Here is a 16,793-nt window from a genome sequence, read left to right as displayed (position 1 = left end):
CGAACAAAGTCAAGTTTTGACTTCAAAGGGGAGGGGAGAGAGCCGTGCTTTGCTGCAGGTCGCGCAGCGCCACTTGGAGACAGTTTGATTGGGGCAGTAAAAATCCCTGAGTTGTTCTTGGCAGCGTTCTGATGACTGGGAACCTCGCGATCTGCTTAGAGCCGTGAGTGCGGGCTCTCCCTGAGTTTGGGGCACTGGAGGTTGTAGGCGGTCTCACTAGTTGATCCGATTGACTTTCAAAGAGGCTCGATATCAGGGCCTCCTTCCTGGTAAAGCCGTGGCCGTGGTGGGGGCGGGGGGAGCAGTGCTGCTCAGAGGATGGTGGCAGGACCCGCAGCATCAGTGTCACGTGGGGGCCCAGCGAGAAGGGCTCATCCCGGGTCCCATCCGCGACCGCCGGGCGATTGCGATGTGCATTGCGGTTGGGGAACCAGTGTTCGTATGTCGTGGCTTTTAGAGAAGAGTGACGACACGGAGCCTGAGGCGGACTCTCTGCTGGCGAAGGCAGGCCCGGCCGTCGTCTCGCTGACGCGTCATCAGAAGGGGAGCTAGCAGCGGCCCCCTGGGGAAGGAGGACAGATTGTTTTCATGCTGTCAGCATTCTTTCCAAGGGAGGACTAGAGCTCTCTGCATCGTGTGTATATGTATAGATCTTCAGAATTAATATTTACTCTATTCAAGTGACATTGAAAATCCCGGGTCTTAAATTTTCGATTCAGTTTAGAAATCCTGTTTATCATCTAGCACGTTTCTGCAATCCATCTTAAGAGGGCTTTGGATAATATATGACCCCATTTACAAATTCGGTGATTAACAGCTTTTAAAACCTTCAGACTGTGTTTAGAAATTTCACATATTCGATCTGATCTTCAAGTTCTTTGGTTGTCTGATTGAAAAACAAACCGTTCGCAAGTTCTTAAGCGCTTCTTACAAATCCAGTAAGTTATTAGCCTTACAAACACGAGAAGCCTTCAGTTCCTTTATATGTTCTAAGGCTACTTATAAACCTGAGAAGATTTTAAAATCACAAGTCTAAGTTAACGACGCACTTTAAATTACAGATCTAATCCATCGGATATTTTGCCAAGTTCTCTTAAATGATACAAGTTCTGAAAAAAACGTTCAAATCCCCCTGATCACAAAACTAGTGATATTACAAATTCGACCGACTACGTCCCCTAATGCTAAATATTCCCAGGGAGAGATACATTTTTCCATTAAGGATATAATTGTCATTCGTTCCCAACACATTTGGGGTTGCCGCCTTAGGTGGATTTTTGGGGGGTGATTTTAAAAATCAAGTTTGTTTTTAATGATAATAAAGTAATGTATCTTCTTTGAAAGCAAACCTGGAAAGTGGGTGCGGTTGCATATTTTGCTGTACCCCCCCATCTCGTGTCTGTCTCCCCAACACAATGGCTGCTGGGACGTTTCGTCCCACAAAAGCTCATTCTTGGGCTAGGTAAATCGAGGCACCCTGCAAAGAAAAAGCCCAGATGTGGGAACCAGGCTGAAGCCAGGCGGCCTCGCCGCCCTTGGGCTGTTGGGGTCTTGGTGTGTGTGAGTGAGGGTGACCTGTGTTGCATTTCCCTTTTCCCCCCCGGGCAGGTCGGCCTCATCCAGCTGGGGCAGGAGCAGGTGCTCATCCAGCCCGTCAACAATTCCCAGGGCTCGCTGGGCGGGCAAGAGCATCTGATCAGGCGCAAATGGTCCCTGACGCCCAGCCCCTCCGTCGAGGCCCAGGTACCCAGGCAGCTCTGCAAGGTTCTCACAGGTGAGTCTGGCGACCAGCATGATGGCCTCGCGACACAGCCCATTTGGCACCGTGGTTCGGCCCGGCACCACCCCCTGCTGTGCCGCCAAATGCTGTGAAGTCATGGGAGCAAGAATGTACCTTTCTCTGTATTTTGAAAGGGTTTTTCTTTTTATTCTTTATTTTTTATTATTATTATTATTATTATTATTTTTATCGCCGTTAAGGCCTCTTCCTTTTCCTTTCTGTGTGGCTGAGCGTCAGCAGTTCATGGTGTAGCAGCCCTTTGCAAAAGGCGTTTCTGGAAGGGACCCAGGCTCTCATTAATGCAGGTGTCTCGGTTTCATAGATGGGGAGCAAGGTGAGGCCCCAAAAAACCACGGTGGCTTCCGGTGGCAGAGCCAGGATGAGAATTCCCGCCCCTCGGTACCCTGGCCGGAGCTTGCTTTCCTACGATGGTGATTCTCAGTCCTGGCTGCACTAACAAGAGTTGCCGGGGTCCTCGGAGGCAGGGGTTCTCCAAGCGTGGCCCCTGGGCCGGCAGCATCGACCCCGCCTAGGAACCCGTTAGAACACACGTCCTCCCCAGGAATCCCCCTCCCCCGATCTCCCGACTCAGAAACCATGGGACGGGTCCAGTCTCAGGCCGGCCCGGTCAATCTGACGATGCTCAAGTGTGAGAACCGCTGCTCTAAATATGCCGAGTCGCGGCCGGTCCCCAGAACCCCGACCTCGTCGGTGTGGCCTGTGACTTGGGCGTCAGTCAGTGCTTTCGAAGGGAACTCTAATAAGCGGCTCGGGCTGAGAGCCCAGGGTGCCTATATTTTGTGCCGCTATTCGGGCCACCTGCCGATTATCCGTTAGGTATTTAGGAGCATTTCATGGTGCTCTGTCACTGGCAGTCCGCCTGCCAGCATCGCCTGATGACATAACGTGCCGCTCGCAGGTGTCCTTCCTCCCTGGAGAACGCGGGACCCCATGCTGGCCTCTGGGAGTTGTTTAACGACTTATCTTGGTGTGAAAACACAGTGTGTTTCGCTTAGTATTCCGGTGACCTTGGAAATAAATCGATCACGTGACTCTCTCTTCTGACAGCTGCGTTATTTAGAAATGAGCCTCGCGGCTGGGCTCGGCGGTTTCGTGCCGCTGCTGTCTCGCGGTTGTCCCCCTTGGCCCAGTCCGCACTCGGCAGGGAGGCACGAGAGGCGCTTTGGCTGGGTCGAGGCCACTTCTGCAAGCCCGGAGAGCTCCGAGTGGAGAAGGGAGAGGAGGCCGCCGCCGGACATCAGGGCTTTGCTCCGTTCGCTCCCGCATCCTTACAAAGACGGGACGCTGGGCTTCGGCATACAAAATCCCCTTTTTTGGCGAGTCTCACGATTGGCCGGCCGTGCGTTTGCGCTTGATGCTGGTGTGTTGTTTTAGTCGTTGGCCGCCTGACCCGATCCAGGTCAGTCTTGGGATTGTTTGTTTGTTTATCTTCTCTCTAAGTAAATGGCCGTCGGTCTTTCTGAGTCTCCGGGCGCGTTCCGTAGCTGATCCAAACACTGGGTTCAGAGGCGGGCGTCACTCTAGGGCTGTGGCGCTTAGCGCTGGCTGTCCAGGGCCATCGCCTGGGGAGCCTCATGATCACTCACGCCCCTCCCCCAGGGGGCGGCTCCACTTGGCCTTGGGGCAGCCTGGGTGTTGGTGAACTTCAGAACTCCCCACGCGGTTCCAAAGTGCAGCTGGCGCCGGGAGCCAGTGCGCTCAGGAGTACTAAACACAAGTGCCCGTGGGCCACCGGGAGTGCGTTTCTCAGCCGAGGACCGCCGAGCAGGGCCCTCGCGTGAGATCCAAGGACAAGTCTGTTTTATTCTTATTTTTCCCCCGACTCAACCCAGCGTTCGTCAGCTGCGGGTCAGCGCTCAGAAACCCAGGGTGCGTGTGACGGCGTCGTGACCACCAGCTGCCTTCCTCTTCAGGGGTGCGACACCAAGGCTTGTGGCAAAATGGTAGACTGTGCCCATGTGTGCATTTTTGTCCCTGAGGCCAGCGTCACGGCACCCTTTTGATAGACGGAAGTGAAACTATAAGCAAACCGGGGCGGGAGGATTCGATGGAAACTGAGTGTAAACGAGCAGCCAGGCCAGGGGACACAGGTTCCGAATTTGCTTAAAAAATCATCTCCCCTTCCTCATCCCCGAATCTCACACCGACGTGGTCTGCCACCTGGGTGCCACAAGTGTGTTTATGTCGTGCCACCTCCGGCTCCTCCCGGGTAAGGACACAGACCCAGGCGAGAGGCAGGTCTCGCTGCTGGGCCTTCCTGCTTTGCGTGAGGTGCCCGGTAACCCTTGTCACTGCGTTGAGACAGTGAGCCTTATTAGGCTTAGCTAATAAGCCGTCAATTAGGTCTTATTTAGTTTGGATTCATTTTCAAACATCGAGAGTTTAGACATGAGGAAAATTAATTTAGTGGGACCGCAGCAGAATACATTCTTGACATTTCCTGGAAAAGTTAATCAGGTTAATATAAAATTCCCCCATGGGAACATGTTCTTGATGGCTGGACACGGTGGCCAGAGGTGTCACGGTGCCTCATCTTGAAGCTTGTGTTACGGCGACCTTGGGCGAGGCCTGGGAGTCTCCGGCTGGCTTACGCAGGTGACAAGGAGGCTGATAAACCTTTCTCCTTCTCGGAGCACTCAATTTACCTGAAAAGAAAGTTGGCCTGGGTAAGGTGCCATATTCTCTAGAGGGTTAGAGGGTCTCACGCAGTAAAGGCCACCGAGAAGAGACCACAGCCTTCTGGGTACCGCTGAGCTTGCATTTCTAGCAGCCTTTGGGGCTCCCAGGGAGGGGACGGGCTGATCCTGTTTCCTTTATAGCTCCTTATTTTTAGGACCTTATAAACCGATTCATAAAATATCACTCCAGTTTGGAAGGTTGAGACTTGGCATGAAAATATGGAGTCTGCAGGCGTTTTTTTTTTTCAGTTGTGTTTTTTTGGTGAGAGCATGAGTTTTTGATGGTTTTTGGCTACTCAACAAAAATGGTGCTTTGGATATTTTGAAATGTTTTTTGAGTTTTTTAAAGTGGTTATTTTAACTTTGAAACTTTTCGTCTGTCTTCTATGCTTATTTTAATTTCTCCTTTCGGATTCAGTTTAGATTCTTTTGACTCTTATGGTCTCTACTAACGGTTTGAATCTGTCTCCTTCTCGACCATGGTAGATGTGACATGCGATGGTAAAATAATAAAACCAATTCACCATGAGGCACTTTCAAAGTAGGACTCCTACAATGTTTTGAGTGGCAGTGGGCTCCTCAGAGCTGGGGTCCCCAACCTCCGGGCCGTGGACCGGTACCGATCTGTGGCCTGTTAGGAACCAGGCTGCACAGCAGGAGGTGCGGGGCGGGTGAGCGAGCGGAGCATCATCCGTATCTGCAGCCGCTCCCCAGCGCCAGCATCACCGCCTCAGCTCCGCCTCAGATCCTCAGGCATGAGGTTCTCATAGCACCGATCCCTGGTGCCACAAAGGCTGGGGACCACTGCCTTAGAACACATCCAACCAAGGTACCTGTGAAGGCATGGCTGTCTCTTTTATAGTTTAAGTTCTGTTATGATTGTTTTAAAATAATTGAAGTTATTTTATAGTATCGTCTGGTTCATTTATAGCACTATAAAGTTAATTTAGATTAGTGTTTAGAGGGTACCGGGACTATTCAGGAATTCTGTATTGCTAATTATGCAAGAATTTTCATATATAATACTACATGCGTATACTCCGTAGTAAATAATGGGTCGGGACTTGTGCTTTGTGTAATTTGGTTGGAAATGAAAGAGATCAAATTGGCTTAAACACTAATGACATCACCGCCATGGGCTCAGGGACCGAAGTGTAGAACAGGAGGCTGCACCTGAGCTAAGGCTTAGTTAGCCAAGCTGGGCTTCTCGGCCGTTCTCTCTGTGCGACAGCTTTGTCCTCAGCTGGCTTCTTAGCGATGAGGAAGCGGCAGCTGGACTGAGCAGATAAACTCTTGCTTCTAGCAGGAATTCGGTCTGGCTAGCGTGGATCCAGTCCCCACTGGTTTCCGTGGCTTGAGGCAGGATCAGAGCTCAGGTCTCAGTCCCCATGTGATCATGGAGGTGTCACCCTGTTGCTTTCTGTCCCAGCCCCCACTTCCTGCGCGTCAGCACGCACTCGATAAAGACCTAACGGAGTGGATTCAGAGCACCTGTAATCCAGGTCTACTCGATCGTGATAACCCGCGTCATAATGATAACGATTTGCCCGGTCCCTTCTAAATTCCATAATCGTATCCATCAGATACTGGTTGGCTCCTTATCTAGCCTGTGCCCTGGGGATGAAAATGGCTGCTGATTTTTGCTCACTTAGCAAAGGCGCGATTTCACCGAAAGTTGGTTGTTTTAAACTCTGAGACCTCAGCTTTCCAGTGGATTAAAGAACAAAAAAAGGATTTTGTCATTTTCCCAGTGTATTTTGTCATTTCAGTCGCAGGGATGGTCGTCCACGGTCTTGAACATCTTGATGCAAACCCCCAAAACATTGAGATTTCTTCCCGTTAATATTTTAAGTCTTTCTTTATATAGCGAATATGTAACTCCAAAAGGAGCCACCTATATTTTAAGAATTATTATTCCTGGAGAAAGAAGCGCAACACTGTCCCCTTTGCTGTGTGGCCCCAGGACAGTCAGTTGGCATCACTGTGCCTCTTTTCGGTCTGCCAGGGTCGCTGGAGCCAAGTGCCACAGCCTTAAACAGCTGACATTTACTTCCCCACAGTTCTGGGGGCTGGAAGTCCAAGGTCAAGGTGTGGGCAGGGAGGCTTCTTCCGAGGCCTCTCTCCTCGGCGTCTAGGTGGCCGTCTTCTCTCTGTGTCCTCACACGGTCATCCCTCTCGTGCATGTCCCTGTCCTAATCTCTTACGAGAATCACGTCGGACAGCGTGGTGGCCCACCCCGATGACCTCATTTTACCTTAATGACCTCAGCAAATAACCCGCCTCCCGACACAGTCACAGGCTCGGGTACCGATGATGCGGTTGCACCGTTCAAGCTTTTTTACTCTAATGTTAATAGTGCCCGTCAGTTTTTATTTTGGTCAATATTTGCCTAATAGTTCTTTTTGCTGAGTTTTATTTTCAAGCCTTCTCAATCGTGATGTTTTATATATATATATGTTTCTTAAAAGTAGTATGTATCTGAATTTTTAAAAATGTTTAATTGGAGACTGTCTTTTCACTGGCAACGTTTAGATTTATTAAGAAATATAATTATATTTCTTCCATTTTACATTTTGTTTTCTATTTACGCTACCATGCTTTTCCCTTTCTTCATCAGATTTTCTTTATTTCCTCTTCTTTCTCATGCCGGTGTAGAAGTTTTATAATCTATTCAATTTTTTTTAGTTGTTCTTGCCTTGAAATTAAACATATATTAGTCCTAAGAAAGTCTAAAGGTATCAGATATCTATCATTCATCAAAAGCGTCAACGTTCATTTTCTGTGTATTTTAGTCTACTAATTATATTTCGTTTTTGTCCCCTCTCATTTAATTATTACATATTTTTAAAAGTTAAAATTATTCAGATTTATGTATGCAGTTACCAGCTTACTTAGTATTATGTCTTGTAGCTCATTTCTCTGTTTAATATCCATCTTAAAGAACATTTTAATCAGGGTTTATGAGTGATCGTTGTCTTTGCTTTTCTAAAACTGTATTTCAGCCTTACTCTCAATGATGGTTTAGCTGAATATAGAATTCTAGGTCGAGTCTTATCTTTTCTCAACACTCCGAAGATATTATTCCATTGTCTTCTGCCTCCTATTTCTGCTACCAAAAGGTCTCCTATCCGTTTGACTTTAGATTCTGTGTAAATAATCTGTTTTCTCTGCAAATCTAAAAAAGGTTACCATCTTGTGTCCTATAATGTGTATACGGTGGATTTCCCATATTTATCCCATTTGGGACCCAGCGCGATTTTTCGATGTGAGGATGAATGACTTCTGTCAATTCTGAGACAGGCCTGGCTCCATCTCACCGAGCGCCTCTCCCCATTATCCGCTCCTCCACTCAGAGCTCCTGGTTGACAGACGTGGACCTTCCTGTTCTTTCCTCCACGTTCCGTAACTTTTTTTTTTTCTTTTATGTGTTTGGTCTCTTTATCTGTGTATTCCGTATTCTGGATAAGTTCTTCTCATCGGTTTTCCAGTTCACCAGATTTCTCTTAAACTGGGTCTAATCTCCATTTAATCTATCTACTGAGGTTTTAATTTCAGTGATCATACCTATACTTTCAGAAGTTATATTTGATTATTTTCCAGTTCTGGCCGTTTGGTTTTTTTTATAGCGTCCCGTTTTTTCCTTATGATTTCGCGTTTTCTTTGTCACTTTTGTTATTGGTGACAATTATCGGAAGTCTTTTTGGAATTATTCCACTTTCTGAATCGCTCGGGGCGCCGATCTTTCTGTTTGTTGTTGTCCGCTCACTCTCCCGTACACTGGACCGTTTTCTTGTGCGGATTGTAATTTCGTATCACGAGTTCAGTTCAGGCTCACGTGTCCCCTTTGTCTCCCGCCCCCACTGCCCCATCCTCTATGGCCATGCTCTCAGCTCTGGATTATGGAAAAATCTTTACTGAGTTCTTTCACATAGGCTTCTGTCAGATGCCTTAGGACTGTTACACAAGTCCGGACACGATTTCTACTTCGGCGTTTTGCTTTGGGAAATCTGTACCATGAGTGTGACCCATGTTTGCTTGTGTGGCACGGGCCGAAGGACTCGCACTAGAGACCGTCCGTCATTCCACTGGCACTCAGAGCTGGGGACAGAGACCGACTTCCCTGCGCTTCCTGTGCCTGCGGGTGGGGTTGGCCAGCCCCTCCGGGCGCCTGACCTCACGTCTGACCTCGGCGTGGCCGTGTAACACTGGCCCCTCGCCCTTTGTGCCGAGTTTTGGGTCTAATGTCTGCTGGGTTGTCGAGGCCTCTGATGACTCATTTATACAATTCTCAACATATGTTTGCCATCCTTGATGACGGGACCTTCCAGAGGGACTGTAGGACCTGGGGCCCAGCTTAAGAGTCCTGCTCATCCTTTGGGGGCTGCAAGTGTGGGGTGCCTTCCTGCTGCTCAGAGAACCCAACCTGGGGAAGTCTCCCCTTCTGCTCCCGTGTCTTCAGCCCTCGCCCCTCGTCTCCAGGGTACCCCTTCGCCTTTTCAGGGAGGTCAGGTTCCAGAAAGTACAGCTGGGAATGGTGGCCATGCCCAGACAGCTTCTGCTTTTGGCCCTACAGAGTGCCTGTGCAGCAAAGGACCCCGAAAGCCACCTTATCATGATCGCAGAACGAAAAAGCCACACGAATGCCACAGTAAATCAACGCACCGAAATCACTCATTTCGCCGACCTCGAGAACAAGTGCCATCTCCTTGACGGCTGTAAGAAAATACTCAATGTTGAAACAGTCTGTGGACCTTGAGTTTGTTCCTGAGGGCCACAGGGGACAGCTGTCATGCTCCTGGCAAAATGTTTCCTGGGCGTCCCGCAGCATTTCTGATGTGTGCCCGCCACCTGATCTGGAGGCATCGGTCCTGGACGCTGAGAGGGACAGACAGACGTCCTGCCCCCTAAGAGGTTGGAAGCCCACCTCCGTGTCTGGTGGCCACCGGCGCTCCTGGGGACACCTTGGAGATCACCAGAGAGGTGTTTCTGGGCCTTCGGAGTGTTCCCGGGACACTGAGCATTCCCCTCTGCGCTGTGGGTGTTCACTAAGCATCATTTCAGCGTGTGCTGTCGCGTTCCAGGCTTCATTTTCACGAGCTTTGACGGGAATCTCCAGTCCTGCCATTCGCTTTATATGGACCATGTGTTTGTCCGAGTCCTTTTGATCTCATTTTTATTTCTTTTTCAGACAAACTGCTTAGGAAATCGTTTCGATTTTCTCTTGGGGGTGTCCGGGTGGGCGAAAGATACTTATTAATCATCCTTTGGGAAGAAAAAGTGAAAACCCGATAATGTCACTCCATAAAAAATAAATGATCAATTTATTGATGTTGCCATTATGATTCCCGGAGGCTGAATGATGGTGGATTTGGAGCCCGTAAGGTGATGTGAAGGGGACACTGCCCACCGCCTGCCAGGTGGCCCGGGCGTGAACCCAGCCGCTCACTGCTCGTTGGGATGGGTGCTCGGTGGCACTGGGCGGGGTCTGACCCTGCTGCCTGTCATGCAGAGGTGCTTTAAGTCAGCTCGTTTCTCTTATTTCTATATTTCCTCATCTACGAAAGAGAGGTGGCACTTTTCTCGATGTCTTTACTTCGCCAGGTTGCTGGAGTGACTCCATCCATGCAAGTTTTCATCAAGTAGAGGGGACCTTGGAAAAGTGCCACAGAGCGGGTTTCCGAAAAGCAAAGTCCGGAGTGAAGACTTAGGTGCAGCCAGTTCGTTTGGGGGAGGGAGGGGCCCCAGGAAGGAGGAGAGAGGGACAGGGAGTAGGAAATGAAGTGGAATCCGGTGAAAGGTGTGTGTGCCTTGGTCGTCGCTATGATAGCAGAGGCTGGGTTCCTAGAATGGGAACTCTGAGCAGCGCACAGAAGCCTCTAGAATGGATGGCGGGGAACTCTCGTGTCCTGAATTTCTGGGCTGCCCTTGCGTAGGCTGAGTGGGCTTCTAGATGTGAGAGCCTACGAGAAAGGAAAGATCAAGGTCATGTGGTTGAAAGGCTCGGTGGGCATGAGCTGCCCACCACAGTGGTAGCAGAAATCGGGGTGAAGTGGGGTACCACAGCGAGGCACCCAAAGAGGATCCTGCAGGCATCCTGGCTGGGAGGCAGCAGGTGATGATGCGGACCCCTGACCATCTAAAAATGTTAACAGACTAAGGAAGCTTGTTGCCTTCTAAAAATCCCTGTATATTCAGTTACAAAGATTCTTCCTGCATGAACCATCAGCCGATCCGTGTGATGTCACCGCCTTCACTCGTCTTTCTTTTAAACATGTAGTCATTCAGCAGAAGTAGCTTCGAGATCTGCAAAGGAGTGGGCGGAGCGTTGTGGGCAGGGGTCTCCTGGAGGCTTGGGAGGACCATCTGGGCGGGACCCCCTCTTGCGTGGGGGACCCAGCTGTGCTCCCGCGGTTCCCTCTGGAGAATAGAGAGAAGTGGATAAACCAGGCCTGGGGCAGCATTGCAATGACTCTTTATGTCAATATGAACGCCGTTCTCTAGGCCTTTAAGCTTTCAGTAACTTGATGTGTGTTCTCTTTAAATCGGCTTGAGTGTATTTTATTTTTAGGTCTCTATTTAAACTGGTCATGTGCCTTGTTATCGATGGCAGTGATGTATTCGCTAGGCCACCATCATTGCTTTGGTGCTTGCTGTGTCAGGGCCCGGGCAGGACGCCCTTCGTGAGCGAGAGACAGAAGCCCCTGCTCTGACGGAGCCGCCGTCCAGCGGGTGGCCACTGACACCCAGATCGAAAGCCGCTCGGCAGCCTGGTTCTGGGCGTGCCCTAGGGACGAGGGCCCACGAAGCCCTCGTCACCCTTCGCTCCTGTGCCCACCCAGGGGCCATCCTGGATGGACTTTCCCATCCCCATGGTATTTGCCGGGCCATTTGGAGGGAGGAACAAAAGAGCGAGAAGGAAGCCGCCAGACCGACAGCTGTGACACTGCAGTGTGAAGCGGTGGTGTCCCACACGTGGGACGGGGTGTTCTGAGTGGCACGTTGCTCCCGAAGTCGGAGCCCAGGGCCTGGGTGGGGGTCTTGCTTCCCAAGCCGCCGGCCCCCCGGCTGGCCTCCCATATGCTTCGTCGCCTCCCTTACGGTTCTCTGCTTTTCCTCTGGGACCAGGTGGGCTCCGTGGGACCGTCATGTCCTCTCGGAACCCGGCCCCGATTCAGGCCCTCGGAGCATTTTCTCAGCTCTGCTTTCTGGCACGCACAGGCTGTTCTTCTGAACTACCTGAGAGGAATTTACAGACACCATACCCCTTTTTCTTTAAATACTTTCCTTTATATTTGCTAAAAATTCTTACTAACCACTCTAGATTTATCCAACTGGGGTTATGAATCATTGTCTCGATAGTGTTATCTAATAGACCATTTGTATTTAAATTTTGGCAGAAGCCCCAGTAACGGCTTTTATAGTTTTTTTTCTTGGTCCAGAATCCAGCACAGGATCATACACTGCATTTACTTGTCGCATCTCCTAAGTCTCTTCCAATCTGGGTCAGATACTTAGGATTTGTCATTCCGGATGTTCACATTTCTTCAAAACCACAAGGAGAGTGTTCTTATTTTGTACGAAGTCTCTGCCTTTGGCTTCGTCTGACGTTTCTTCGTGATCGGGCTGTGCTGCGCGTCGTCAGCGGGACCACCACAGAAGGGGTAGTGTTTTCTTCTCGGTCCGTCTTTCCAGGAGCCACACGCTGTCACTTTGTCACGTGACTGGGGAATCTCAACTTTTATTACTCGGTTCTGGTTGCATTTCTAGGTCGATCTGCCATAAAATTATCTTTCCGTGCGTAATGAGCCAGTAATTTGCGGGATCTTTTGAGACTATGGGACTATCTAGTTCTTCAACAAACTTTCACTCACTAGATTTGGTGTCTTTTGATTCTCGGCCGGCTCCGTTATTATTGTGATGGCTTCAAAATGGTGCTTTTCTAACTCCATGATTTCCTCCCCGTTTCTGACGGGTGGTCTCCCGCAAGAGGCTCATTCCCTTCTCCCCCACTTATTTATTTATATCTGCGTGGACTTATAGGTTCTTATTTTACTCCATAGATACTTACTATTTATTTATTTATTTATCTAGATGCTCAGATGGCCTCAGATTTGGTCATCGTGAGTGTAATTTTTGAAATCAGACATAGGTATTGGATTTTCCAAAGGCCTTTGCAGGATCGTGAGGACAGGCATATGATTGCTCTCCTTGGATGTATATTAATATGGTCTGTTACGTAAATGGATTTCTTAATATTATACCAACCTCGAATTCCTGGTATGCACCTCACCTGGTTGTGACGTATTATTTCCTTAAAGCGATACGCCATTCTCTTTGCTAGTGTTTTATGTAGAGGCCTTTTCTGCATCCGTAGTCACAACGTCCTGTTGCTCTATAATGTTCGTTTTTTGTGCATGTGTTACCACTCTCGGTTTAGGTATCAAAGCCCTACTCGTTTTAAATTTTTGTGGATGCTTTTCCTTCTGCTCTGGAACAATTTATGACTCTCTGAGGCGGCCGTATGGTAGAATCCCCCGTGGAACCATCTCGGCCTGGTATTTTTGTGGCTGTAATTCTTTCAGAAGTTTCTCTGTTGTTTCTTCTCTAAAAATTGGCCCGTCTAAGTTTCACGTCGCCAGTGGGACTGATTTGGGTAAACTGCATTTTCCTAGCAAATTTCATCCGCGTTTCTAAACTGTATCGCATAGAGGTTCCACTCCTACTCGCTGTGTTAAATGACTATTATTTAATGTGGTTCAAACTAGACTGCAGGTTCCTAGGTTATAGGGCCTTTGCTGTATTAAAGGTCTATCTTGGTTCGTGGAACTGTATCAGGTGACTTTTTTGTGTCTTTTTACTGCTCTTAGCAATCTATCTTGTGTGTAGAGGTCCAGCTTAGATGTCACCTAGTCCAGGAAGTTCACCCTGATTGCCCCACTTAGTTTTCCGGAATCCCGAGGAGCCCCATCTACACCCTGAATATTACACACATTTCTATCTGCCGTTTGTTGTCGTCGTTGTATCTAATGCACTCTGGCTGGAAGGCGAGACTCCTGTATTACTTCCCTAGTGCCACCGTAAGAAATTGCCACAAACTTAGTGGCTTAAAACAACAAACACGTGTTATCGTAGAGTTCTGGAGCTCGGCAGTCTGAATTCAGTTTCACCGGGCCAGATCCACTTCAAGATGTCAGCCGGGCCATCCTGGCCCCTGGAGACCCTGGGAGAGGATCCAGGTCCTCACGTGTCCCCGCGTGTCCCTGCTCTGCGTCCCCTTCTCCATCTCCGACCTGGCGGCGGGCACTGGAAGCTTCGTCACGCCGCGTCGCCCCGACAGCCCTCTTCTGTATGTGGTCACCCCGCATACAAGGACACGTGCAGTGACGTTCGGCCTTGCAGTGTAATCCAGGGCGGTAGCCTCCTCGTAGGAGCCTTAACTTAATCTCACTGGCACGCTCTCTCGCCGCGTAAGGATTATTGAGACAGGGACATCTTTGCGGGGCCATTATTCAGCCTCTCCCGTTCACAGATAAATTCCCCGTGCCGCGGATTTCAAGACTATTTCTCCTATAAATCTAAGCATTGCAGTCACGTCGGTCTTGAAGAACTCTGCGTTTTCCTCGTTCGTGTGTCTTTTGAACGTACTCCGCGTGAGAATCCAGAAAAGTCAGTGCAGGGCAAGCACGCTGGGCCTCTTGAGTGTTCCCGTTACTTGAATGAGAGAGGAAATTGAACCCCAAGCATTGAGGGGAGAAAAAATAGAGGATACCGTGCTATCCGAGGTGTGCGTGTGTCCGTGCGCGCGCGCGCGCGCGTCCGTGTGTCTGATCCTTTTCCCGCGTGCACTTCCACGGGGCAGAGAAATCGGAGGGGCGCGGGGTGTCTCTCCCCAGCTCTGTCCCGTCCTTTTCGTACCCCACTTTAGTAACTCAAAGCAGAGACGGCCTCCAGCTCAACTAGGAAAATCTGCCTTGAGCCGCAGGCGGATCAAAAATGCATAGTTGATTATTTAAAGTGCCCGCTGCCCGGCACTGTCCAGGTGGCCCAAGGAAGCTCCTGGCAGCCGGTCCAGCACCCCCCCGCCCCATCCCGCCCCACCACCGAGGCCGGAGGAGGAGGAGGAGGGATCACGGTCCCCAGAAGGCCGGGCCGGGAGGTGCTGACTCGGTGTTCCAGGGCCGTGGGAGGCGGAGAACGCGGCCCCTGCCAACGCCCGCAGAAGTGTCTGATTTTTGAATCAGCAGCCTTCATGGTTCCCTCCAAGGGGGAGAGAGCTGGAGGGAACTCGCCCGGCTCCCCTCCCAGCAGGAGGAGGCCGGCCAGGAAGTCCAGCGCCGAGAAGGGAAGGGGAGCAGACACCCTGTTTGGAGTGACTGTTCAGTCTTTTTAAGAAATGACTTTAGGGCTGCGTTTCGCCCCCCCCAACCCCCACCCCTCTGCAGGAAGGTCTGGCCTTCTCAGCACACTCGTTCCTCATGGAAAAGCCCGGCAAAGAAAAAGTCTCATCAGAACATCTGCTGCCCAGTTTTCTTGGGCGTCCTCCAGCCACGAAAGCAGTGGGCTCGTTTTGCAGAACCTGCTTTCGGAGCGGCGGGCAGTTTCTCGTGCTCGGCCAGACAGGGAGCGCGCCCTCCGGAGCGGGTATATTGGGCCGCACGAACCGCCTCCGGGCCGACGGGGCACCGAGCTTTCTCGAGCCATTTAGCAAGTCATAGATCAAACTCCCTGTCTGTCACCGGGTGCGGACAGAGCTGGACGCTGAGCCACACTGAGCGGTCCCGCCCCGCGGAGCAGGAAATGTCAGGCGTCACCGGTGGTCAGCTGTGATGGTGGCGCAGACGGAAGCCGAGACCAGTTGCGAAGGGCCAGAGCCCCTGAGTAGGGACACAGAAAGATCTCGCCCACATCTGCCGTGGGGATTGACGCCACACCCCGTGCCCAGGGACACTCAGGGCTCGGGGAGCGGAGAGGGGGCTTTTCTTCCCTCTGAGGAGACACAGAGCTCGTGGGCCAGGGTCCACGGATCCCTTAGGGGTGGACGCTCGGCCTCCCGGGCCCCCACAAAGGGAACGAGCGTTCTTCATGTCAACGTTTAAAGCAGTATAACTTTCTCCCAGAAGATAAACTGTAACCCGTCACCGCCAGTGCCAGCTGCTGCTTTTCTGACTCTGCTTCGGGGGACGTTGGATTTCTGTTGACGGTCTCTAACCTCCCGGCTTTGACACAGAAGTGCCTTTTCCCCGCAGGGGGCAGACGCTTGGTGGCAGAGGGAGCTGAGCATTCAGGTCTCATGCCTGCTCTGCCCGGGAGGGTGTTGTCTGAGTCACAGTTGGACTGTCGGTCCCCGTTTGTGAAGCAGTTCATCATTTTTTTTTTTGGTGTGGTGTTCGGAGCAGTGTTGAGGCCGAGGCCCTCAATTAATTTCTGTCCGGGGCCTTGCTGGCTGGCCTCTGCTTTGAAAGACTGCCTTCTTCAGTATAAATATGTGTTCTTGATGGTGAGGGACATCCTGGCTGACCCAGCCACGTGAGCGTCTGCTTTTCAAACCCTTGAGGGTTTGAGGTTACCTGTCCTCAAAAGTCCCTTGTCTTCCCTCCCTGATGTCCTTCCTCAGACCTGCCCCTTAAAGGGATCTTCAGGTCCCTACGCATCTCTTGATCCTCAGTTATTACTCTCTCCAGTTTTAAATGACACACTATGTCACAGCGTTTGGGAAGTCCGCTTGCAGGCGCATCCAAGGGCCTTTCTTCTCCTCCTGTGTCCAGGTCGTCCTGGAAAGACCAGGCCCTCGCAGGGTGCTGTGGTGGGTGGCGGGGCCCATGGAGAAGGGGCCCCGGAAATGGCTGACCCACACGGATTTCGGCTGGGGCGGGGCGAGGGCCCTGAGAGGAAGGGGTTCGGGAATGACAGCTCGTGACGTCCGTCTGTTTGTACACTGTCAGCACGCCTGGCACCATGTGGGGCTGGGAAATCGCCCAGCCAGAGGGAATGGGTTTGGGAGTAGGAAAAGGGCTCCGTGGCAGCCGGCATAGGGCCTGCAGAGGCCAGAGGGAGGCAGGCCTGCCCTTGAGGCCCGGCTCCAAGGTCACACTGTGCTGCGTGACCTTGAGCAGGCCTGGCTCCTCCAGACCGCCGTCCCCTCGTGAGATTATTGCGAAGGCTCCGTCCTGGTGCTGACCACTGGGCTGGGCGCTGGAAGAGGGAGCACGTAGCATGGACAGGTGGAAAATTCTCGTGGCATGCAGTCTCCCGCCATGACAGAAATTATGGGGGTCATGTGATTAATCAGAGCTTTCTTTGGGACGTCTGTGTTG

The 16,793-nt window shown here is 51.0% G+C and overlaps 1 protein-coding gene across 5 annotated transcripts in view; it reads left to right on the top strand.

Moving 5' to 3' along the window:
* Positions 1–16,793, top strand: part of ADAMTS17 (ADAM metallopeptidase with thrombospondin type 1 motif 17) — a 273,147-nt gene that overhangs the window by 7,112 nt on the left and 249,242 nt on the right. For all 5 annotated transcript variants that reach the window (XM_039844085.1, XM_039844086.1, XM_039844084.1 and 2 more), the window contains exon 3: positions 1,609–1,774. In XM_039844085.1, the coding sequence (XP_039700019.1) occupies positions 1,609–1,774 (166 nt within the window). The remainder of the gene's footprint in view (positions 1–1,608; positions 1,775–16,793) is intronic.

The sequence above is a fragment of the Pteropus medius genome, unplaced genomic scaffold (assembly GCF_902729225.1).
Source record: "Pteropus medius unplaced genomic scaffold, Ma_sr-lr_union100, whole genome shotgun sequence".
NCBI classification, from domain to species: domain Eukaryota; kingdom Metazoa; phylum Chordata; class Mammalia; order Chiroptera; family Pteropodidae; genus Pteropus; species Pteropus medius.
The sequence above is the reverse complement of the archived record's forward strand: the minus strand, read 5'-3'. Positions and strand labels throughout refer to the sequence as shown.